Source organism: Lacerta agilis, chromosome 11, assembly GCF_009819535.1.
Source record: "Lacerta agilis isolate rLacAgi1 chromosome 11, rLacAgi1.pri, whole genome shotgun sequence".
Lineage (NCBI taxonomy): Eukaryota > Metazoa > Chordata > Lepidosauria > Squamata > Lacertidae > Lacerta > Lacerta agilis.
In genome coordinates, this window is record NC_046322.1 from 16,889,964 (window position 1) to 16,914,250 (window position 24,287).

The window sequence follows — 24,287 nt, forward strand, 5'->3', positions numbered from 1 at the left end:
TTGTGTGCCTGCCACAAAAGGCTTCCATGAGGGCATGGCATAACATGAAATGTGTGTATAGTCATTGCTGCTCCCTCCACCCTGAGACAACCATATGCATGCTGTGGAAGTTGCTTATGGCTTACTGGTCCTGACTGTGGAGATCATATAATATTGACTCCCCCACCTTCAAATACACCCACCCACCCATGCTGTTGCTATCTAATAAAAACAGGCAGAATTTCCCAGTAACAGGAAAAATATAAAGCAACAGTAGGCATTGCAACTCTCCCAACGGCTTGACTTCATCCCCGAAGGTGCACTCTTCCAATGTTTCCTGAGATGGATACCAACAAGTGGCACTCCTCCTCAAATTTAGAAATTCTCTTCCAAAATCCTATTAAAAGAAAAAACATTCCCCACCCCCGGCAAAAAACATGAGGGCCACCAACCTGGTAGCCACAGGTGCCATGTTAGCAATCCCTACACTATTATTAGAATACCAGATGAAACTAGTCCTGCACCAATTATAGTGGTACCTTAGGTTACAAACACTTCAGGTTACAGACTCCACTAACCCAGAAGTAGTACCTCAGGTTAAGAACTTTACCTAAGGATGAGAACAGAAATTGCACGCCAGCGGCGTGGTGGCAGGCCCCATTAGCTAAGGTACCTCAGGTTAAAAACGGTTTCAGGTTAAGAACAGACCTCTGGAACAAATTAAGTTCGTAACCAGAGGTACCGCTGTATAGCTGTCAAATGAATGTCAACTCAATATGAAATCACAATTGTTAATTGAAACTGAAAGGATTATTAAATATACCTTAATGTGATCATTTCATAACTTTTTAAATGTCTTTCTGGTAGGGAAACAACATTTTTCAATCAGTGGAGGCTGACACTAGACTCACACCATGTTGGGCAGACTACAAATAAAATAAAATAAAATAAAATAAAATAAATAAATAAATAATAGTTACTACTACTACTCTGCTGAGTTTCCATGTAGTTCCCAGACACTGATGGAGCTACAGAAGCAGAATTGCACCCCTACCTGGGAATACACTCCACTGAATACAGTGCAGCTTATTTCTAATTAAACATGTGAAACAGTTACATTGGACTTTTCTTGATTGCATAAGTACAGTATTAACTTTCTATGAAGGGTTGGAAGGTGAAATGAACTATATTCAGCAATATCATAAACTCATACTTGTGATGTTCTTGCATCTGAGAAGAAATGTGCCTTCTTGTTTCTTCCATCAACAAAGCTTCTGAGATTGAGTCTGCTGTTTCAGCATCACTATAAACCTGAGAGTTTCCCAGATCTGAAATTGTGCTTCTGCTTAGACTAGTCCCCAAAGAAAATCTATCATAGCAATAAGCTCCAGGATCTTGTGTTGCCTCTTCTGGTGGCTCCCAGATGCTTCTTTGATAGGGTCCTATGTTCCTTATCACACGCTTTAATGTTTTCATATTCACTTTGTGCGAAGCCTGTATTACAACAGACATCATTTCTTCATTGTTGGGACCTAATCAGAGAGACATGAGATTTGTTACTATGCTATTTCTATAGAGACTACAGTATATGTAAACAAATACATACAAAATGCCTTTCAAATAACATATGACCCTTTGAACATTCCACCACTTTCCAAAGAAGGGGTAGTTTTTTTGTTTGCTTTGTGTGTTTTTTTTAAGAAAAATGCTGGTAAGTTAGTTGTCCACTTTGTTTTCTTCATCACCACTAATGGTACCTTTGACTACGCAGTGTCTAAGCCGCTGGTGCAGAGCATTATATTTATCTCTTAATGGGACTCTTACATCATCTGGGTTTGGAAATGCTTTCACCAAAATTTCTGCCACCTGTTCAAAAGAACAATGTCAAGTTAATTTTAAGCTACTTAACATAGGTTCTGGAAGATCTACACACAACAACAAACATGAAAAAGAAAATATTAATAAAGAAAGCTAATCTCAGTAATCCCCTATAATTTCTGATCTAGGTAATATTACCTTTTTGGTTGGTGGCAATTCTCCCGTAAGGCTTAAAATGATATCCTGTACAAGTTCTTCAACATTCATGAACCTAGCAAAAGGGAGCATTCGGCAAGCCCACTCCAATGCACTGAAAGAGTGTTCAACTATACAGGCATCAAATTCAGTTGTCTTACATTCCTAAAGAAATAACACAAAGCAATAGATCTAAAAGTCTCAAACTACCTGTGGTGGCAGCAGACCTGTTTGTTTAAACCTAGGTATGTCCCAATAACATATAAAATGTGGAATTGGGTTCAAGTCCCAACTTTAGGAGCAAAAAGGAGAACATGGGTTAGGAAAACTAAACTCTCCCCCTCCACAAGCTTCCCTTCCTCCACATTTCCCCCCAGATGATACTCAACACTAGAAGCAAGTTTAACTGAAAGATACATTAACATGTTCTCTGTTTCTTTTGGGTCCTTGAGAGATGTGTGCTGCTTCTCACTTGGCTAGCCCCAGGCAAACTGAGAGGACATGCCTGAAGACTTGGAGACATTCTTCAATTCTGCTGCTTCTATGTCCCCCCCCCCCTCAGAAAATTTAGAGGAAGGGCTATAGCTCAGGGGAATAGCATCTACTTTGAATGCAGAAGGTGCTAGGTTCAATCCTCAGTATCTCCAGGTAGTATTGTAAGAGACTACTGACAATAGTGAGCTAGATGGTCTACTGGTTTCACTCAGCATAAGACAGCTTCCTCAGCATGCCTGAGAGTGCAGGCTGTGGACAGAGTTCAGCATTGCTACAAACTCTGCTTTGGCTTTTAAAACTGGACACATACACCCATTTTACAAGTGAGTGGGGTGGATCTGGGCTAAAACTAAGACCTCTGCATTGTATCTATATTCTGAGCCTCAGTCTTGGCTGTTTTTTTGAGCACAAACAAGTCATTTATAAGATGGCCATTTAAGAGCAATGGAAAGAATACAGTATAGTTGCCTATGATGTTAAAGTTCTATGCTATTAATATTACCTTCTGATTTTCCAAATTCTCCCTTGCAGTTTGGTACCGTCTGCAACTGTCAGATAATCTTTCACGAACATGAAACATCCAACACAATGTGCATAGTTCTCTAAAGCATGCTGTGAGAGGAAGCCAGAGAAATAAAGTTTTGATCAAGCAAGAGAACAGGAATGCTGTAAAATAAACATAAATTATCTACATTTTCACTAAAAATCATTAACTTATAAGTGGCAGTATCTAAAAAAATGTTGGTTTTAAAAATGTTCTTTGCTCACAGACTGTTTCTCACGGGGCTGCCAGGGAGCGGTCTGGAGCCAAGGGAGGGGAATGAGCCCTTAGAAAGCTACAGGCAGGAAGCGAGCTCAGAGGTGGAGGGGGTCCCGGATGCTAAGGAGCCTCAGCGACTCCTGAGCCGTTCTGGGACGCTCTTAGAAAGCTACAGGCAGGAAGCAGGCTCAGAGGTGGAGGGGTTCCCGGATGCTAAGGAGCCTTAGTGATGCCTGAGCAGTTCTGGCATGGAAGGGGAGGTGGTGTGTGCTCCTTCAGCAAAGGAGCGAAGGAGGTTGAAACGCCGAGAGGAGAGGCGGAGGCTCGGGGTACCGAGGTTGCTGTGCTTGAGGCGTAGCCATAAATCTCCACTTCCGGGATCTGAGAGCGAGGGATCAAGTGCATGAATTATGAGCAGTGATCTGTACATATGTATATAATAAGGGACTGTAAATACATCTCTGATTGAGCAGAGGTACTTCTTGCAGAAGGCTTCCAAAACACCTTCACACTGTTGTAGCAGCATGTTTTGTCAATAAGCTTCAATTGGAAATACTAATTTTTAAGAAGTACATTCCTCATCCTACGGACAAGTAATATTTGATAGACTTTCCTGGAGGAAAAGACAGGATTAGTACATAAAAAGGAAACAATGATTTAGGTGATAAAGTGCTCCATTACACCTTCAAGGTTCTTAAATAAATCTGACCACATTCCCAGATTTGGGGTAAATTAAAGTAGCCTAGAAACTCCTATAGCTTATAATAGTGTATTTATGTTGGAATACAATTTTGTGTCAGGTGGCATTTCATCAAGGAAGAGGAAATCCAAATGTTTGTCTGCAAAATTCAGATTGATCGGACTACATTCACTTTAGATGTCTGCAGGAAGCTTCATGAACTTCTGTTCAGCACTGTTTCATGACATAAGAGCCCCCAAAGAAAAAATGCTTCTTTACATGGGGGGACTGAACTGGCTGTGCTTAGCAAGAGGTTTCTTCTAACTTTTATGAATACACCTTTAAAGTACTTCTAGTAGACAGACCTGTCTACTGAATGAGAGTCAACATGAAAAGAACTGGAGCTGAGAATCTGACTCTTTGTTTTTATATTCTTTTCAGCAACAGGTCAAATATTATATTTAGCACATCATTTTCAAGTCTTAGGAGAACAAAGGTAGCTTTCACAGTAAGTGATCAATAACATGACAAGGAATTTTGCTATTTTCTAGTCTTATTGGCTAGACTAGTAGACAAATACCTTCAGAATGCAGGGTGGGTGTTTCAAAAGGACCATTGTGAATAGGCATTGCCACTCCAACTTGACCTTTTACTCTGTTTCAACAACTTACAGCACCTGTGCACTTTTCTCTAGATACAAACCTATAGTTTTACATGAAACACTGTCAAGTCCATGATCACCAGAAGCAGGCCTTAAGAACACCGTATGACATTTAGAATAATTAAGCAAATTTTCTGGAAGAGCATTTAATGAGGGAAGAGCACCTTTCTTGCGAATCTGAAAGTGTGAAAAAAGCAAAGGTTACAAGAGAACAATTTAGATAAACAAATGTTCCTGAAAAGACAGGTGTTATGTGAACCAAGTTCTCATTTCTGGGATGTCTGGACAGTGTTACAAGTCCCTGAAGGAGCATTTTCATCGAAGTTACATGGATGAGACTAGGCCGGAGAAATAAAGGATTACAAATCAACAGGTGGCTTTCTCTTTATGTTTGAAAATGGTCTTGTTTACTGGGGCAGTTACAAACAAGGATCTGTAGCTTTTTACTCCACAGAGTCAGAGTACATAGCTGCAACAGAGGCTTGCAGAAAACTGGTCTGGATTGACCAACAGACTATGGACTTTGGATTGTTTGGGTAGAAACCTGTCTGATTGATGGAGCATATCCAAAGCTATTTGAAATTATCTCAAAGCAATATCCAAAAGACTTGCCTCCCTCCCTATAGACCCTCTTGAGTGCCGAAATTGGCAGAATGGGCCCACTTGGTACTTTCTCTGCCCTCAGAGGCTTGAGGGCTGGCAGCCTGGGAGAGGGCATTTTCTGTGGTGGCCCCTAAGCTGTGGAACTCACTCCCCACAGAGGTGCACCTGGCACTTCATTATACACCTCCCATCAAATGCTAAATCTGCACCTCTTTACCCTGGCTATTGACACTTGAGGTGCATTTTATAGATCCCACCTTATATTTATTTCATAAAATTTATTCACCACGTAAAGTGGTTTACAAAAAGATAAAACAATATAATCAATAAAAAAATCACAACCATACTTAGCTTACAATAGTTATTATCAGTTATAAGAAAAGTTTAAAGCAATTTCATCAGTATACCTTTTGCATTATTTTCCGTGCCCGTTTCAGCTGCACAATATACCACTGAGCAGCAGGGAAAGAACAGTGAGCTGCCCGAAAAAGGAGAAGAATTCGCTGAACAACTCCAGACACCTTCTGCCGACAAACTCTCTCCATTCTCAATGCTAAATCAACGTGTTCTTCCTAAATATTGCAAAATTAAAAGGGGATAAAGGGAACAATGAAAATGATGAGTGCAATGCAGATTCTTCACTCAATTATCTCCACCCTAACCCCTTTTCTATATTTATGGCTGGAATTCTAAGAAAAGCTTAATGGGCTCCCCCCCCCAAAACACACACACACACACCTCAAAAGCAGGATGGTTTCAAAACCCAAAAGCAAAAGAAACAACTAATTCAGGTCAAGTGTAGACAAAATAGAAGAAACAATCAAATGGCTTTCAAATATACTTACTTCACCAGGAAATGATGGTTGAGGACAATATAAGGGTGGTGCAGGAAGATATAAGCCATCAGGCACCAAACCACAAAACTTTCTGCTCAGGTCCTTGGCAGAGTCCACCAAAAGTTGAAATGTCTCTGACAGTATGTCTGTTTCTGCCATAACAGCTGCTTTCAGTATTTCTTCTATTGAACTAAAAATTACATTTACATCTTCCTCTTCAATAGGATCTAAAGACAGATAGCAGAGGAAGTAATAAAGCAAATGCATTAATAATGCTTCCTATCAATGCTGAATAGCACTGGGGGGATAGTGCTCTATGGGACCCTATAACATACCACCATGGGCTCAAAGAACGATTTGCTAATACTAATCTCTGGACATGACTTTGCAAGTAGGATGAAAACCAAGGTAACACAATGCCCCGGATGTTCCAGCAGGATACTGTGGTTAATGGTATCCAAAGCTCAGGTAGAAGAAACAGTCACACTCCTCCTGTCTCGTCTCTCTCCTGATGAAGGTAATTCCTCAGGGCAACCAATGATGATTCAGTCCCAAATCTGAGCCTAAACCCAGAATGAAATTGATCTATTCTAGACAATTCGCTTCCTCCAGAAACATCTGTAGATAGATGCTCTGACGTGACCCTTTCCACCACCTTATTCCAAAATGGAGTGTTAACATGTTGTTGACAGCTGCTGCATTCCATTGGGTCAGGGCTAGCTTTTCAATGAGTGGACAGAGTATTGCTTATTTCAAGACTGTGGGGAGCATGCCATCAATATATCGCCCAGGCCTACTGCTATCTTACAAAGTTCTATATGCAGGCATGAGTCAATCTCTGAGTATGTGTATGGTACTCTTGCTTGCACACAGATTTACCATATTGCAACATATTGAGATGAAAAAACTTTACAAGTAGAGGCTACTTCATATATATTTTTTGGCTAGGCTAGAGCCTTTCTTCCATACAGCTACATGAGTCCCACATGAAGACTGACATACTACAGTCCAAACACAGATCTCCCATCTCAATGAGAATTGAATCATGTTGTTGTTGTTTAGTCGTTTAGTTGTGTCCGACTCTTCGTGACCCCATGGACCAGAGCACACCAGGCACTCCTGTCTTCCACTGCCTCCTGCAGTTTGGTCACTCACGCTGGTAGCTTCAAGAACACTGTCCAACCATCTCATCCTCTGTCATCCCCTTCTCCTTGTGCCCTCCATCTTTCCCAACATCAGGGTCTTTTCCAGGGAGTCTTCTCTTCTCATGATGTGGCCAAAGTATTGGAGCCTCAGCTTCAGGATCTGTCCTTCCAGTGAGCACTAAGGGCTGATTTCCTTCAGAATTGATAGGTTTGATCTTCTTGCAGTCCATGGGACTCTCAAGAGTCTCCTCCAGCACCATAATTAAAAAAGACCAATTCTTCGGTGATCAGCCTTCTTTATGGTCCAGCTATCATTCTCTTTATATGAATCATAGTTCATATAAAAAATGCAGAAGAGTGGAAAGGAATAACATGGACACGCAGACAAATAAACAAATGGCATTCACATTAGCACCTCTGGTCATTCCCTAATCATGGAAAAGGGTGGATATATGCATGTAATCATAGCATTTCCACAAATGTGTTAAAAAACAACTTCAAGAAAATGAACTCAGATGTATAAATTGCACACCTGTGAACTGTTTGCATTTGGGTTCTCCTTCATTTGATGTTTCACTGTTGATTGGCTTGCCCAAAAAAGATTGTAATTTTTCCTGAAAGATTTGTGTTGGAGTCAAGTGCAATGGCATGCAGAATTCTACTTTTTGTGACCTGAGAGTGAATCAAGAAAAAGATATTACCGGTAGCTTGTCCCTAACTGTTGCTCTCTGAATGACTTTTGTGCAGTCATATATGGGATCTATGGAAGTACAGTGACAATTCAAAAAGTTTGACAGGCACAGAGAACATCTGTATTGTGTAATGATCTGAAGGGCTTTAGGACTAGTTCTTTCGCACTTGGTATTTTTGATACTTTCAAATGGTGGACACAGATACTTCATAATTAGTGACCAGAAGGCTGACGATTGCTTTGCTCAACTGATGTTACAATTACTGCAGCTGTCAGCTAGATGCACCACTACTGGAATTATAGAATGGAAGGCACCACTGTCACTATCAAGCTATGTCCATATGGCACTCTTGGGAACTATGCCTTTCAGTTAATGGATGTAAATTATCTGTCCTAATCATTCCACCACCCAATAATACTACACTCCTTGCAGAGCTCTCCTTATCTGTACATGAAAGAATCAGGTTGAGGGCAGGAGTCAAAGAAGCAAAGAACATATCTTTTTCCAAACTACTATTGTCCAAATCACCAACACAAGACAATGTCATCTTTTTTTCTTTTAAGAAAATAGGAATAATAAAAAATAGATATAAATGCATTTAGTTAATTTTATTTTAAATAGTAGATATTATATGCCCATAACATGATAAACAACAAAATAACACTGCAGCATGCAGTTCTGTAATTTATACACAAACTTACATTGGGAAGCCACTGTTACTTTGACAATACAGATTATAAGCCACCCCAACTGAAACAGCCATTTTCCAGTCTCCAAGTTTATGTGCTAGCCACACAGCTTCCGGAAGTAGTCCACCAACAAGCAACAAATCAAGAGCATATTCAACTGTCCAGACGCACGAGAGACCATGGTCCCTAACTGCATTGGTGACTATGGAGTGCTGCAGTGGAACAATACGAAGACCCCTGTCTAAGATACAAAGGAAGTTTATTAGTTATCTATGCTTGCTTTGTTGTGTAATTGATTCCTATATGATTTCCAAATGAGTTCTAAACATCTTTAAGTAGAAAATCCCGAGTTCCAATTGAATTACTCCCAAATAAGTGTGAATTACAGCCTTCATAATGCAATGTATCATTCAGACCATTTTTGTGGGAATTACCATGACTCTTGATTTTTGCTGTTCTTCCCTCTCCCCACTTATTTTTAATTGTTTGTGCTAGAACAGAAATGTGAATGCACATCAAAAACTCAATGAGAAATGCATTCATACAGGAAAGTCAATCTTCACTAAAAAAAATTACACAAAATAAGAGAAGGAAGGATTATCACACCAATGTGCGGGGGGGAGGTTAGAGATTTTTATAAGATGAGTCTGAGACAAGAGACTCTAAACTAATATAAAAATGGTAGATATGAAGTTTTGAGGAAAACTCTCCTCCCACTAACATCAATGGGGCTTGGAAATCCTAACTCTGTCTGGATGATAGTAAACCAGCATTAACAGAATACCTTGTCTGATATGAAGCGGGGGTAAAACATCAACATTATGTGGAGGAAGCACATAAAGTGGTTCATTAGTGAAGTAAGCTGCCATGAAACGTGCCAGAGACCGAACCACTGCTAATATAGCTTCAGTATGAACATCTGTTATCATCTGTTCAGCACCTAAAAAGAGTTTAAAGAGTCTTACATAAACAAAATATCTGCTTTGGAAATAAAAAGATATCACTGATAAATTCAAGCCTATCAACCCTCATTGCTACTAAAAGCAAAGGTACATTACATATTGTGCTGAAAGAATTATTTGGTCTTTCCAAAATAAAACCATAGAAGCCTCTTTTGTATATCACCTTTACCTTTCTGCATGATGACAACTCATACTTAAGCTTCACTCTGTAGAATTCATTTAGTAAGAATTCAATGACAATAAAACCTGATTAACTGCAATCTTACATATATTTACTGAGGTACAAGTCCCACTAAGTTCAACAGGACTTACTTTCAAAAAAGTGTATATATGATTGCAATGTTATACTTGATTACACCAAACTATGCAGTTATTAAATCACAGCCAGATATTAAGCTTGAAGGACAATATCTCATTCAAACTAATGGGACTTTTAAATCTGACCTTTTAACTAGCTTGCTAACTATAAAAGACAGATGATTGTCACCATACTTCTACAATTCTGAGGGAAAGATATATTTAAAATAGATAAAGGGTTCTTAAAGGGACTTTTAAAAATTAAGCAATTAACAGATGCTTAGTCAAGCATCTTAAATATAAATTCTATAATCACTATAAAACAACAAAAATACCACTCTATTGCAATAACGTTACAGTTTTAAATAATGGGATAAAATGACAAATTATGTTACACATCATTCATTTAACTTTACTAGGATATTCCACATTCACATACCTGACACATCATCCCTTTCAGATATTTGAGTTCGTTTTAGCAGCTCGCTCACTAGATGATCACACAGACCCTGAGCCTCATTTACATTGTAGTGATATAGATGGCAATATAATATAGCAAGATAATAACGAGTTTGAAGAAAAGGCATTCTCTTTCCTCCTGTATTAAAAAGCGAAATAATTATCTAGTTAAAAATATAAACCCTGGGGATGTAATGAAAAATAAACCCAACCTAAAGTGAGGGGGGGGGGAGTATTTGATCCCCTGCTAAATTTGCCCATTTGCACTCTGACAAAGAAATGACCAGTCCGTAATTTTAATGGTAGGTTTATTGTAGCCATGAGACACAGAATAACAACAGGAAAACCCCCGGAAACCCAGAAGACCCCAAAATTATGGACTGGTCATTTATTCGTCAGAGGGCAAACAGGCAAATTTAGCAGGGGATCAAATACTTCCTCCCCTCACTGTATATGAATGTACTAAGCTCCCCTCACCCACGCACAGATGTACTATCACATACAGAAGGAATAAATAAGGTGAACAGGATTATACAGGACCAAAATCAACTCCACTGAATCCCCCCCCCCCCATAGTTACTGTTAACAGTAATTCAAACAGGAATGGGTCCATATTGTTTGAATAATGCTCTTCAACTCCAGTAATTCAAAAGACACAAAGCAAAGAGAAGTTGAACAGGTGAAGGTTCTCCAGTTACTGTGACAGAAGAAATGCAACTGTCAAACCTAACATTTGCTTTATTTATTGCATTTATATCCCAGCCTTCCTCCAAGATGCTCAGAATGCTGTATGTGAATGCTGTCTCTAAAAAACAACTCTGCAACAAATGCTAAGGTGATAAACAGTGATTGGCACAACATCACATATGAAGCTTTGTGGTTGAGTGGACATTTGAACATGAATCTTCCCAGTTCTACTTTTAACACTGTAAACTAGGTTTGCCATTTTTCAAAAAACAACAAGAATAATGAAGTTATTGCGCTATTTCACAGGAAATTCACCCAAATCTAGACTTCCGACATTGGTTGCCATATGTCCGGATTTCCCCAGACATTTCAGTGATTTCTGCCCAGACACTGCTTCCGACTGCAGTATTCTGCCTATGTCCAAGAAATTCCGGACGTATGGCGACCCTACTGTAAACTCTACACAGAAGTGGCTCACAATGTTTATATTTATAATCCACCTCACCACACTCAAGGGACAGAAGTCCTCTTTGGGTGAAGCACTGTATGAGCAACACAGGCTACTTGGACTGACAAGAAGTAACCCATTTGTACACAGTGAACACAGCAACAGAAAATCCTTTGGCAGCATGAGAAAAAGGATTTCCAACACTGCTGTCTGAAAGATTATGCACTGGCATCTGAAATCTTAAATGTTACCTTGAAGAGAAGCTTGCCTGTCACTTAAACAACTTCAGGAAAACTTTTTTTAAAAATCATGTATGTCAACACTCAATCACATTTTATTTACTTTTATTTACTAACCTGTTCTGCACCATGGCAAGTAATTAACCCAATATCATGATTTTCATGCTATACATAGATCTTTTTGGCATGAACTTAGTTTTATCAAGCATGTTAAGGTAAAAACTAGTTCTGCAATCCAACAACATTGCAGCTTCTTTATTAATAATAATAATAAAAATAATAATAATTATTATTATTATTATTATTATTATTATTATTATTATTTGACTTGTCATCTTATACCAAGGTCTCTAGGCAACTTACAACAAGCACAAAGAATAATTCTTTAGCAACAGATTATGTATACAAATATAAAAGTACCAACAATCAACTAGACTAAAAGCGATCAAACCTAAAAGCAAAAATCCATCTTCCCCAACAATCTAAGCATGATTAATATAAGAATCAACAAACTTAGAACTTCAGTAGCAGGAATATATTACTAACTGAAGGCAGAAAGGTCTTCACTTGACACCAAAGGGATGTTAATGTGCATGCCAGGCAAACCTCTTTGGGAATAGTGTTCTCTAATCAGAGGGCTTGGCAGAGGAGTTGCCACTCAGTAGACTTATGAAAAAGACAGGCCTCTAAAGACAGGCTTTTAAAATGTATAGAAATTTTCTTCCATACATTTATGCCAATGTATAGAAGAAAATAAATATCCACTGCAAAATTTATTATGCTTTCTCTAGAACATTTTTTCCAATGAGAATAAGCTTAGAGTTTCTTATTACCTTACCTTTTCCTTTTATTTCTTGAAGAGCTCTCTCCCAAGCCTCCACGGATTCTTTGTAAGACCCGATTAGAAATTGCTCCTCACCTAAATAAATAAATAAATAAATAAATTGCAGCCAATATTCAATACATTTCTTAACATATAGTAAAATGGTAAGACTGTTGTCACACAGTAGTTCACTTGACTGCTGAGGGATGCTGCTGCTAACTAACATGATGTCAGACTACTGAGAGCTGCTGGACCACGACAGCAGCACTGGAGACTGTCTTGTCTTAAGGCAGAAGAGAGACAGAATCAAGCAGACAAGCAATCCAGGGAGGAATATTCAGGATAGTCTAAGGCAGCTCCCAAGCAACTATCCTACTCTGCTGTTGTCCACCTCACAGTGATGATAGCATTTCAGCCTCAGCACTGGAGGGTGTGGATGAAAGAGAAGAGAGAAATGGATGTAGCATGAAGGCCCAGGAAGCTGCAGGGGAACTCTTGCAAGAGAGCTGGAGGGGAGGGGAGAGTGGTCTGCAGAGCTCTAAAGGCAGTAGGTGGGTTTGGCAAGATCCAAGAGGGTGGAGGATTTGGTGAGGGGTAGGCAGAGTTGGCAAGGGAGTTGGATACATAAAAAGCATAATAAAACTGCCACAATGTCCAATGCTACCTTCAGCTGCAGGCTGTAAAACATATTATTTTAAACACAGGATATTTTTGGAGAAAGGAAACAAATTTTAAATTGTCAGGTTTCTAGACCAGAAATTTTGTTATTAATTAGAAATGTTTATAATTAATTAGGTTTATTACTTAATTAGAAATGTTTGGGACAATGTCCCTACAAAGCAGTTTCTAGCAACAGGTAAAATAATTACAATAAAACGTGTAAACTACAAATAAAAGCTAAATAAAAAGTAAAATACAATATTTATTAAGATTCATCTTATTTCCCCATATGGAAATACCAGAAATCAATTCAGGGATTACACAACTTCCCCGGGATTAGTTCACTAAAATACCGGTATGTCACAGCGGTGTGTCATTTGCATAATAACAACAGCTTGGCACAAACACCAGATGACCTTTCCAAGCAGTTTTATGCAGATGTTAAAATGCATAAGGAGCAAGATAAAAAAACAACCCTGCAGTCAAGGGATAGAGAAGTCTTCCAGCACCACCTTCTGGACATGCTCCCCCCAGAATGGATCAGAGCACTGTAACATCCTTGCCCCAATTCCTACTCTGGCAAAGCAACTCAGAAGCATACAATGGTCAATGGTATTTGGTTCCAAGAGAACCAAAAGGGCCACACTAGGGTGATGGCAGCTGCAAACTTAGCTGAAACAGAATGAAGAATTCAGTATCATGCCACACTCTCTGGACTTGAGATGCCACCACCTTTTCAAGTACCTTGCTAAGAAACTTGATACTGGACAATAACTGTTAATGTCAGTAAAATCTAAATTGCTTTATTTAAGAGAAGTAAAATTATTGCCTCTTCAAAGCAGCATGGACATCTTTACCCAACCAGGATAAACCATCTGAAGGTTCAAAATGGAAGGTCACTTCCGTTATCTATCACAACAATGTAATGCTTCCCAGCTAAGCAAACACTAAATGCTAATTTAATTGACATACTGAAACATATTTGCAATTAAAAAATAAAATACGGAGCTGACTTTTCATCCCACTCATTATTACTGCAGAATAATAGTATCAAAATTAAGTTGAAGCTCAGGAAATTGTCCACTGTTACAAAAATCAACTGATCACAGTGTTCTGCATGATACTAACCAATCACAGAGTTGAGTTTCAGTATTCGTTCTAATCTTTCTCCTGAAGACTGTAAAATTGCCTGTGTATGACTTGCCAGTGCTTCAATAGTTGGTCCTTCATATGTAATTTGTATTTCAGTTACTGGCTTGCTTGACTTATGCACTTTTCTCCTTAACTGTATCCAGTACCAAAGGACATGCTTATACAACAGTTGCCACATTACAATTACCCTGAAGTTCAAAAAGAATCAAATATTTACAGCAAAGGTCAGATCAGAGAAAATTAGTGATGCTAATATGCTAAGAAATCGTGCCTTAAAACTTGCAGATTACTGTATGTTTTTAATCACTTATCAGTGAATTAAACTAGTAAATCAGTGAATTAACCCTATCAAATACTTCAGTGCATTATCACAATTTTAATGGTGTCCTACTTTTATTTACCTGTTAAATTTATTATTACTGGTTGTGGTGAAAAAATTAACTCCAAGATTTTTCTGCTAAATATACTGTACACAAATTTACTATTACAGGTAGGTAGCCGTGTTGGTCTGCCATAGTCAAAACAAAATAAAAAAATCCTTCCAGTAGCACCTTAGAGACCAACTAAGTTTGTTCTTGGTATGAGCTTTTGTGTGCATGCACACTTCTTCAGATACACTGAAACAGAAGTCAGTAGATGCTTATATATAGTGAGAGAGTGAGGAGGGGTATTACTGAGAAGGGTGGTGGGAATGGGTGATTGACTAATAGGTGTGGAAAACCTGTTGACGACTGTTAACGACCGCAATTAGTCTTAAAGGAAAAAGCAAGGGGTGAGATGGCTAAAGATAGCTTTGTCATGTATAATGAGATAAGAATCCAATGTCTTTGTTCAGACCAGGTCTCTCCATGGTTTTAAGTTTGGTAATTAGTTGCAATTCAGCCACTTCTCTTTCCAGTCTATTTCTGAAATTCCTTTGTATTAAGACAGCTACTTTGAGATCTTGTATAGAATGTCCTGGGAGATTGAAAAATTATTTAAATACAATTACAAATTATAAAAATAAGTTTTCAAATAGATAACAAATACCTCTTTTCTGAATTATTGGAGAGGTTTACAGCTGGAGGAGAGAGCTTCAGTATGTAATTCAATGCACAGAAATGTTGGTGGCTGCTCCAATCTATAGCTTGAAACACAGACACAATTATGGAATCAAACTCCACCTGATTATTAACATCTGGGGCTGCTGGAAGTATCTCATACTGAGGTGCGTTCTTGCCATTTAAAAAATGAGTAACCATCTTCAGCAGAGAGAATCCTCCCAAAAGATTATTGGAGAACAGTTGGTTTTGTTGTTCCACAAGCATCAGTTTTAGGGCCTGCAACGTGAGCTTCAACAAATGTCCCAGAATTTGTCTATGTTTACCCTCCCAACTTAGAAGAGACAAAAATTGCTGGAAACATTTTAACACTGACTGTATCCAGGTACAATTCTGGACAGGGTGATCTAAATGTGCAACGTTAAGTTTTGCATACTGGAGAATGTTAAAAAAGTATATAATACAATGTATGGTACAATTTAACAAAGTGTCTCTTTCTTGCATGTTTCTTGAAATCCCTACTCTCCAAGCTGCAATTAGATTTTTTTGGATATGGTTCAGTTCCAAAGCTGTGTCATCTTCTTCTCCTGTTGCATCCATTGCATGAATGGTGTCAAACATGGATGCAAATTCCAACCGGCCTTCATCAGTTACAAAAGTATCTCTTTTTTGGCTCCCCAAAATAAAGGAATGGCTCTGAAACAACTTGTCACCATCTGATTCTTCTTCATAATCCTAAATTGAAGATAACATTACTGTACTTATTATCTGATACATGTGAATTTTATCACACATTTATATAAAGAAGTACCCCACATAATTGTTATGCGAACTGTTTCACAGGTGCTAGTGAAAATTGTTGTGCAATAAAATATGTGGAGCTGTGTCACTCAATGTAAAACTTAACATATAATCCAGGCTATTGTTATGGTGCATTTTGACATGTCTTGTATTGTATAGAGGATGGATGGGGATCCATAGATTTCTCCCAATGCAAACTAAACCTTAACAACTAGGCTGCAGATACATGTCAAACCAAACTCAAAAAGGCACAACTGCAATCATTTCACCAGAACAAAGCAATCCCAGTGTCTGGGGCACATACAGTTCCACATTACAGACTTTGCTATGGAATGGGGAACTGTTTGCACCCTAGCTTTGTGAACATATAAGGGATTTATGGTTGCATCTCACAGTAGTTCTATTTAGAGTAGACCAATTAAAATTAATGGACATGACAGATCTATTAATTTCAATGGGTCTAATCCTGAGCATAATTCAGCTGGCTACAATAGCTATTATTCCATAATACCCATCAATTAACAAGATAAATCAATTATATGAGATGGAGGCCGAAAACTCAAAATGAGGTGAAGGGTAGGTTTCTTGTCTTGTTGGAGATGTACTTAGAATAAAAGTGAAATTGCCACTGCAAGCCAAGCTAGGAGTCCCAAGTCATAAATTAGCTTATAAGCACATATATGGAAGAAGTGGGAACCTTCTTTTATTATTATAGGTATTATATCAGGATTTTTTTTAAAAAAGATTCTTCCATGCAACAGAACTGACACCTGTGCAGAACAGAAGAACAAATATATGTGTTATATACTATTATTCTAATTCATGTTGCATTATATCAAGAAATTAGTATCAAAGGAAACTTGAATACCTGCAAGTGTGTTACTTCTCCATTTAGCTCTACTGTTTCCTCATCTTCTTGCAGAAATTTTGGAATGGTAGAGAAAGCAGAGCTCTGACTTTGATTGTGTTGTAATAGATTAGCTTTTAAGGAGGACAGTGATTGCAATGGCAGCCTTTTCTCCTTGGACTGTGGGAAACAACGTATTAGTTTTATTATCCTATTTTAATATTCTGAACATCTGAAAGAGTTTGATGAATGTCATGCTGAAGCTGACAGTGCGGACGGATCACAAAAAATATGTCCGGAGATGAAACTTTAAAAAGAACATGATTAGGATAGACTTGCTGGGCAGTAAAAACAGCCTAATTTATATTTAATATCTAAGAAGTTTATAAATACAGGCTGCAGTTTTATATACTTATAATTGGAAATTTTAATGAAATAATTGTGTCTTATTTCTCAGTACATACACAGAGAATGATTTGACAGGATCAGGGAAGAGGAACTTGTTGGAAACATCTTAGCAAAATATCCATGTTATTTTGAAAAGGGCATTGGACAATGACCTTGGCAGATAGGCCGGCTAGTGTGAACATTGTGGGTGCTTTATTCCACATCACACAATTGAAGAGATTCAAGCACTTCATTCTGAACAAAAACCTAAAATTAACTTTCCTTCTCAACACTGAGTAGGCTAAAGCAATGTAAGTTTTTAATCATGGAATAAGTAAATTGTCCTAATGCAACCAATTAATAATGTCTAGAACCAATTCCAGGCAAGAATCTGAGAACTATACTACTAAACCTATGTTGCAGTAGAAAACCAAATGAAACAATACCTTAGATTTAATCAAGCTGTGGTGCAGTTTTTCAAGCCTCTGGGCTGAATCAAGCAGCAAAGACCTCATATATGCCGAGGGTGAGAAACCATCATAAAATTTAAGAACGGTGATTATATACCCATCAGAAGCAATGAAGTAGGGTAAACTTGGATGTGATGCTACAGAAAATCTCTGCCTCGTTAGATCCCCTTCAGAGGCTGATGAATCATTAGAATTATTCAGATCTTGCATCAAAGAATTCTGTGATCTAACAGATAAAATACTAAATTATCAGCAAAGTAAAGTAAATGCCGTTCTATAACACAAAAGTTTTATGCGGACAATCCAGCTCAGATTAATATCTTCTCCTACACTAGCACAGCAGTTGCCAATCTGGTGCCCTTGAGATGTTTTGGACTACAACCCTCATCAACTCCACTCAGTACAATCATACTTAAAAATAAATAAATGATCCTAATAGTGGCTTAAATAATTTGTACTTACATGATGAAAATGTCATTTGTTCAGCAGGAAAAGCCATTATAAGAAATAGGAGAGAACTATGAATGAGAAACAAGATATTGAGAAGACACAGAAAAAGCAAAAGAATTATTTGAAAGGTGAAACATTTAAAAGAGAAGAAATGAACAAAAGAAAGATATGAGCAGATGAATTTAATAAACCTCATTATGATTGTCTCACCTGTATGTTATTAGTGGATGTAGAGGAATAAATTCTGCTGGTCCAAATTCTACAGAGCAACCATATGTTACTAAAGTAAGCAATTCACCCAAACAAGTCATTAAGACCAGTGATCCACGTTTTAACATGCAAGCCAAAAAAAGGCTATCATGAGTCCAGCTCATGTCAGAAATCCAATAGGACCTAAAACAAAACAACAAATGTCACCTTCGGACATCAGTATCTAGCTAACCAAACATGATTTTTTAAATTTTTTAAAAAAGAATTCTGAAAAATACTATACTAACCTTATAAACTTTGACTGAATTTTGTATTTCTTGCTACCACAACCTTTAAGGCTACCAGAAACCGCAATGAAATTTGCTGTGCTCATAAACAAAATCTGAGTTGCCTGAATTATTTTTTAAAAAAATGACAAAAGAAAGAATAGTTAAACTGCATGCAAACCAAGGAACATAAAATATAATGATTAATTAACACTTCACAGCACGTATATAGTTTTCATTAGAAACCTACTGGAATAATCTAACACATATAGCACATATAACTTCAATTGCTGAATGTGCTGATCTGAAGCACTGATGTAATTAACACAATACAAAAGTACTGCAGACTCCTTCTCTAATTCCTTGTTTTTATTACTAGCCCCTTGCTGAAGTATGAAGGTGACCCTGAAGACTGATATGCAGCACCACACTTAATAAACTTTACAGTATTAACAGGATCAGTTTTGTTTTATGCGACTAATATTTGTACCTGTAAATCCTTCTGGTTGATACCTATTGCAAGAACAAGCCCATCATTTGAAAACGCAGTAAGCAAAGCACCTCTTGATTTTATTGGCTTACAATGGGGAGCCAAACTAGACAAAGAACATGTCCGCTGTGTCCAGTGTATCAGAAATGGAAAAGAGCTACATAAAACAAAAATATATATAGATAAGAACATAAAGGAAATGGATGTCTGTAAGTTAATTGGCTGGTTTCCCTGTAACACTAAAGCATAGATACATGACCTTGAACAGGCTGGAGCAAAGCCTCTGTCCTCCTGTCTGGCCAGGAGAACTTTGGCAGAGTTTAGTTTAGCAGTATGCACCAACCACACAAATCAGCTCAAATCCTGATTCAGTGCTTTGGAAAACAGCACAGTTTAGCATGGACTATTTCATGCCCAATTTAGCTCAGGTACAAATCCTAATTTGGAAAAACAAAAGAATCTTGTATCCCTGTTCAGTATTATGGAGAAATTTTAAGAACACCAACAACTTTTCTAAGCATAAGTTGCAATCCTACTGTACATTCAATCCCTGCACATATAAACACACCTTAATTAATGCAGAATTACTTTTCTTGATCAAAGTTATTCAAATGATGTGGCAGCAAACATTGAAGTTTTAAAACCAAGCCTTAAAAACATATATTAAAATTTAATTAATTATTTAATCTTACCAAGCAATCTTTAAACTGTTCTCTTGCCACTTAATTTCCAAAAGTGTTAGCATTAAATGCTCCTGAGAATAAAATGCAAAACAACACAAGCAGCAGTCCCCCAGCATCTGCAAATGAATCAAAATAATGCTTAATAACTACTTGGATTTCTTAAATGACTCATATAGAAGCCATGTTTTAAGATCAAATCAGCTGAAAGCAATTAACATTTCACCACATGGTTTGTATAATTCACATGGAGCAAGAAAATATATAAAACATAAGCTTTCACACCGTACACCTTGATGATTTAAGTAAAAATTACATTGAGATTTTGTGTTCATGCAGTATTATAGTGAGGCTTATTTTTTGTTGTCTGGGCATAAATAGGACAGGGTGTATTTACTATTGCCCTGTGCACAAATCATGAGGACACCTCAACTGCAGGCACATATGGTGAGGATCAACATACCAGACATTGATTTGTCATAGACCATCCCTTATCCCACAGAAGCCTCAAAATTAAAAGCAACTGTTTGCATAAGGCAGCCAGTAACAAATGCACAGTGCCTTTTGGGGTTGTGCACCACCAACTCAAGATACCTTGTTAAGGACTCAATCCAACCCAAGCCATGTGAAAATCTCACCTAAATCACCCTTATTTGCCTCATAATTCAGAAAGTACATAGAGCTGGTGTACTTCTACTTTCCACAATAACCAGAATTGCACAACCAAAAACAGAAAGGTCACTATGCATTTTACATACACAGCTTACTGAATCTATATAAATTAGACAGATTTAATTGTTTACCTCATTTTGGATGAAGTCAACACTCACTGACGTTTCTTTCTCTTCAACAGATGGTAATACAATTGACGCTTCAGGAGTAATTTGTGACCACTGTCCCATTACACAACCTTTAGATGGTGGTGTACTTTTACATTCCTTGCTTTCCCATAGAAAGATACTGGCAGTTGGCGTAGTGAGAAGAACCTTATTTCCATCACCAGAAACATATAGGTATAATCTCATTGAACAGTCTAGAAAATAATGTTGTGTTAATGCAGCTTCTCATTCTTTACATGATCTATCCAAAATACATTGACAGTTTTAATAGTTTTTGACATTAGCGACTGAGCTAACATTTGTTGTATAAAAGTCAATGAACACAATACAAAGTTTAAACCTAGGGCATCATGTTTAGTACTTATAATTGCACAGAACTAAGAAAGCCTACCATATTTCACTAAGAAGCAGTATAATCTTTTTACTGCCCTCAACATGATTATGATTACCTTCTAAAACAGGGGTAGGGAACCTCTCAACCATGGGTCAATCTTGGCCTGCCAAGGGGTCCAAATAAGGCCCATGATGCCATTTCCTGCCAAACACACCCACCGGTCCATTGGCTGATGTCAGTTGATGTGTGGGGTTCAATCCTGCTAGGTGCTGCGTCCTCAGCACATTCCCTGGTATGAATGCCCTGGTGGGTGGAACTGCCCAACTATCAGTCACGTGACATCATGACAGCTGATTATTGATAGGTGGGTGGCCATGCCCACTAACCAAAGTTGGCCCATGAGTGACAGGGTGATAAAGATCTGGCCCACTGGGCCAAATAACTTCTCCATCCCTTTTCTATAAAAAATAAATTATAATGCTAAGGTTTAGCTTAATAAGTCATTTCTCTATGAAATATAGACACTATTAAATAACTCAGAAAGTCATGAATAAAATCAACATTTTCATTTTTAGTTGTTAAATGATAAGCAAAGTTGTAATGTTTGATAAAACCTTTTTTTTGAACAAAATAAATGGGGGAAAGGACAATATTAATCAAAATACTGTATTAATTGAATATTCCTACCTTGTGCTGCTAAAACCACCTTCTTACATTCTTCAGCTGCTGAGGCAGTTTTTACAGTGTCTTGGTCTTTGTTCCAAAGAAAGAGTTCCCCTGTTTTAAGTATCCCTGCTAACCAAGCTCCTGTTTTATTAAGGAGAATATTGTTGTTCCAAGTGCAACATTTTAGACAAATAGTATTATTTCATGCATATTTACTCAGAAGGGAGCTCCACTAGGTTCAATTAGCTTCCTCCCAGGGAAACATGCATACGACTACACTATTTCCACCCCTTTGGTCCCAAGTCATTACATAGTTTTAGATCAGAACTATATTGAGGGTAAGGTGGTAGCAGTGGAAACCCTTTACTTGTTTATTTATTTAAGATACTTAGATACTGCCCTCACAAAGTAGAGAGTCAGTACATTTTTAACTGCCAGAAACACAATTCATTTAAATAAATTCAAAAAATAAAATCATGCAACAACTTGTTAGTGCTAATACTTAACCATTTCTTGAAGTTGTTAAGACAACAACATTCTTCAGCAAGGGATGTAACTGGGGGATCTTCTTTGTCCTCCCCGAAAGCAGATTAATTTCATTTATGCTTTTGTCATCTAAAAGAAAAACAGCCTCCTTTTCCTATTATAAAGAAAGAAAGCCTTTTATTCAGGTACCTACTTCCACATTTTCCCTGAAAACTAATACCTGAACAAGCACAACTACTGTATACAGTGGTACCTCGGGTTAAGAACTTAATTCGTTCTGGAGGTCCATTCTTAACCTGAAACTGTTCTTAACCTGAAGCACCACTTTAGCTAATGGGACCGCCCGCTGCTGCTGCGCCGCCAGAGCATGATTTCTGTTCTTATCCTGAAGCAAAGTTCTTAACCGGAAGTGTTATTTCTGGGTTAGCGGAGTCTGTAACCTGAAGTGTCTGTAACGTGAGGTACCACTGTACAGTGGTACCTCGGGTTACAAACTTAATTCGTTCTGGAGGTCTGTTCTTAACCCGAAACCGTTCTTAACCTGAGGCACGCTTTTGCTAATGGGGCCTCTCACTGCCGCTGTGCTGCCAGCGCGCAATTTACATTCTTATGCTGGGGCAAAGTTTGTAACCCAAGGTACTACTTCTGGGTTAGTGGAGTTTGTAACCCGAGGTGTTTGTAACCCGAGGTACCACTGTAATGCTAGAATTACAGAAACAGAAGCACAAAATTGTAAAAAAAAAAAAAAAAAAAAAAATGCTTGCATTCCAATGCCTTATGTATGCAGAACTTTTGCTCATGCTTACAAAAAGAAATGCTACTCATGGACAGTTTCCCGCTTCCAAAAGGGTCTTTTGTATATCACAGAAAAGATGTAGCATAGAAGTTCCTACACAGGAGGACTAAGAGAACACTGACCGAGTGGGTGAGGCTTGTTTGACAACAAAGAGAAACCACGTCATTAGTGTAATCAGCCCAGACCTGTGGAACACTCTACCAATAGAGATTCAGCGATCACCTTCTGTGCCAATTTTTAAACACCTGCTGAAAACTCTTCTATTCCACCAGGCCTATGCAAGCAATTAAGAATTCATCCTTCCGCAATGGTTATTGATGCTTGTTTTTAACTTTTTTGCTTTTAAATTGCTTTTAACTTTTTACACTTTTATTGTACGGTTTTTAAAATCTTTTTAATGTTGTAAACTGCTTTGATGTATTTTTATGATTTAGTGGTATACAATGTTTTTATATAAATAGATGGATAAAGGAATGGACAGTGTCTTTTAACACATGGAAACAAATCATAAGAAAACTAAGATTAACAGAATTCCTACACATATATTTTTTATTTCATATGTAAATAATTTTAATCCTGTGAAATGAAGTGGCAGTTGCAGAAACAAGAAACATAATATGCCCCTGTATTTCCTAACAAATCTGTATTTTTATTACTGGTCTCTAAAGGATGAGTTCTTTGCAATATAACCAAACACAAAACACAATCTAATCAAGCACTTTTAAGTACTATTCACTTCAGCCAAGAGGCTGAATTCTAGAGGTGTAGTGCTCCTACTGTATCATACAAAAATAGCATATGATTGATTACCTGTCCCAGCCAAGTGATTTGAGGCCATGGCTTCCTTTGCTTGATACATGTAGAAGTTAGAACTTCCAGTTTAATTTCCATGATTATTAAAAGGTAGTATAGCCATTAAACTTTTCAAAAAGTGAACATCGTTTTACATGCCTGTAAAAAAAGAAGCACATAACTACTGTATAGAGACATTCAAGCTTATAGAACTTCTATCATATTAATGTACACCATTGTAAAAAGAATTTAAGAGAAACTCTGTTGGATCAGACCAAAGGCCTATGTAGTGTAGCATCTTGTCTCACATAGTGGCCAACTGGAAAGCTTACAAGCAAGACATGGGCACAATAAATTCTCCTGCTGTTGTTCTCCAATGACTGCATACTGCCCCTGATCCTGGAAGCAGCATATGGTCATAATGACTAATAACCATTATCCACCATCAATTAGT

At 37.7% G+C, this 24,287-nt stretch overlaps 1 protein-coding gene across 1 annotated transcript in view; it reads right to left on the minus strand.

Annotated features, from left to right (window-relative positions):
• The window catches only part of CPLANE1 (ciliogenesis and planar polarity effector 1), a 52,129-nt gene extending 28,175 nt beyond the window's left edge, over nt 1-23,954 (minus strand). The window contains exons 1-24 of the mRNA XM_033164074.1: nt 23,852-23,954; nt 22,267-22,399; nt 21,781-21,900; nt 20,724-20,953; nt 19,933-20,039; nt 19,241-19,397; nt 18,772-18,875; nt 18,485-18,667; nt 17,801-18,050; nt 16,989-17,147; nt 15,309-16,054; nt 14,256-14,467; nt 12,483-12,563; nt 10,251-10,409; nt 9,337-9,492; nt 8,565-8,793; nt 7,704-7,843; nt 6,036-6,253; nt 5,598-5,762; nt 4,629-4,764; nt 2,990-3,099; nt 1,996-2,157; nt 1,737-1,845; nt 1,193-1,511 (exon numbers count right to left, since the gene is read on the minus strand). Coding sequence (XP_033019965.1) covers nt 1,193-1,511; nt 1,737-1,845; nt 1,996-2,157; nt 2,990-3,099; nt 4,629-4,764; nt 5,598-5,762; nt 6,036-6,253; nt 7,704-7,843; nt 8,565-8,793; nt 9,337-9,492; nt 10,251-10,409; nt 12,483-12,563; nt 14,256-14,467; nt 15,309-16,054; nt 16,989-17,147; nt 17,801-18,050; nt 18,485-18,667; nt 18,772-18,875; nt 19,241-19,397; nt 19,933-20,039; nt 20,724-20,953; nt 21,781-21,900; nt 22,267-22,399; nt 23,852-23,932 — 4,466 coding nt within the window. The 5' untranslated portion in view covers nt 23,933-23,954. The remainder of the gene's footprint in view (nt 1-1,192; nt 1,512-1,736; nt 1,846-1,995; nt 2,158-2,989; nt 3,100-4,628; nt 4,765-5,597; nt 5,763-6,035; nt 6,254-7,703; nt 7,844-8,564; nt 8,794-9,336; nt 9,493-10,250; nt 10,410-12,482; nt 12,564-14,255; nt 14,468-15,308; nt 16,055-16,988; nt 17,148-17,800; nt 18,051-18,484; nt 18,668-18,771; nt 18,876-19,240; nt 19,398-19,932; nt 20,040-20,723; nt 20,954-21,780; nt 21,901-22,266; nt 22,400-23,851) is intronic.
• Between the last annotated feature and the right edge of the window lie 333 nt (nt 23,955-24,287).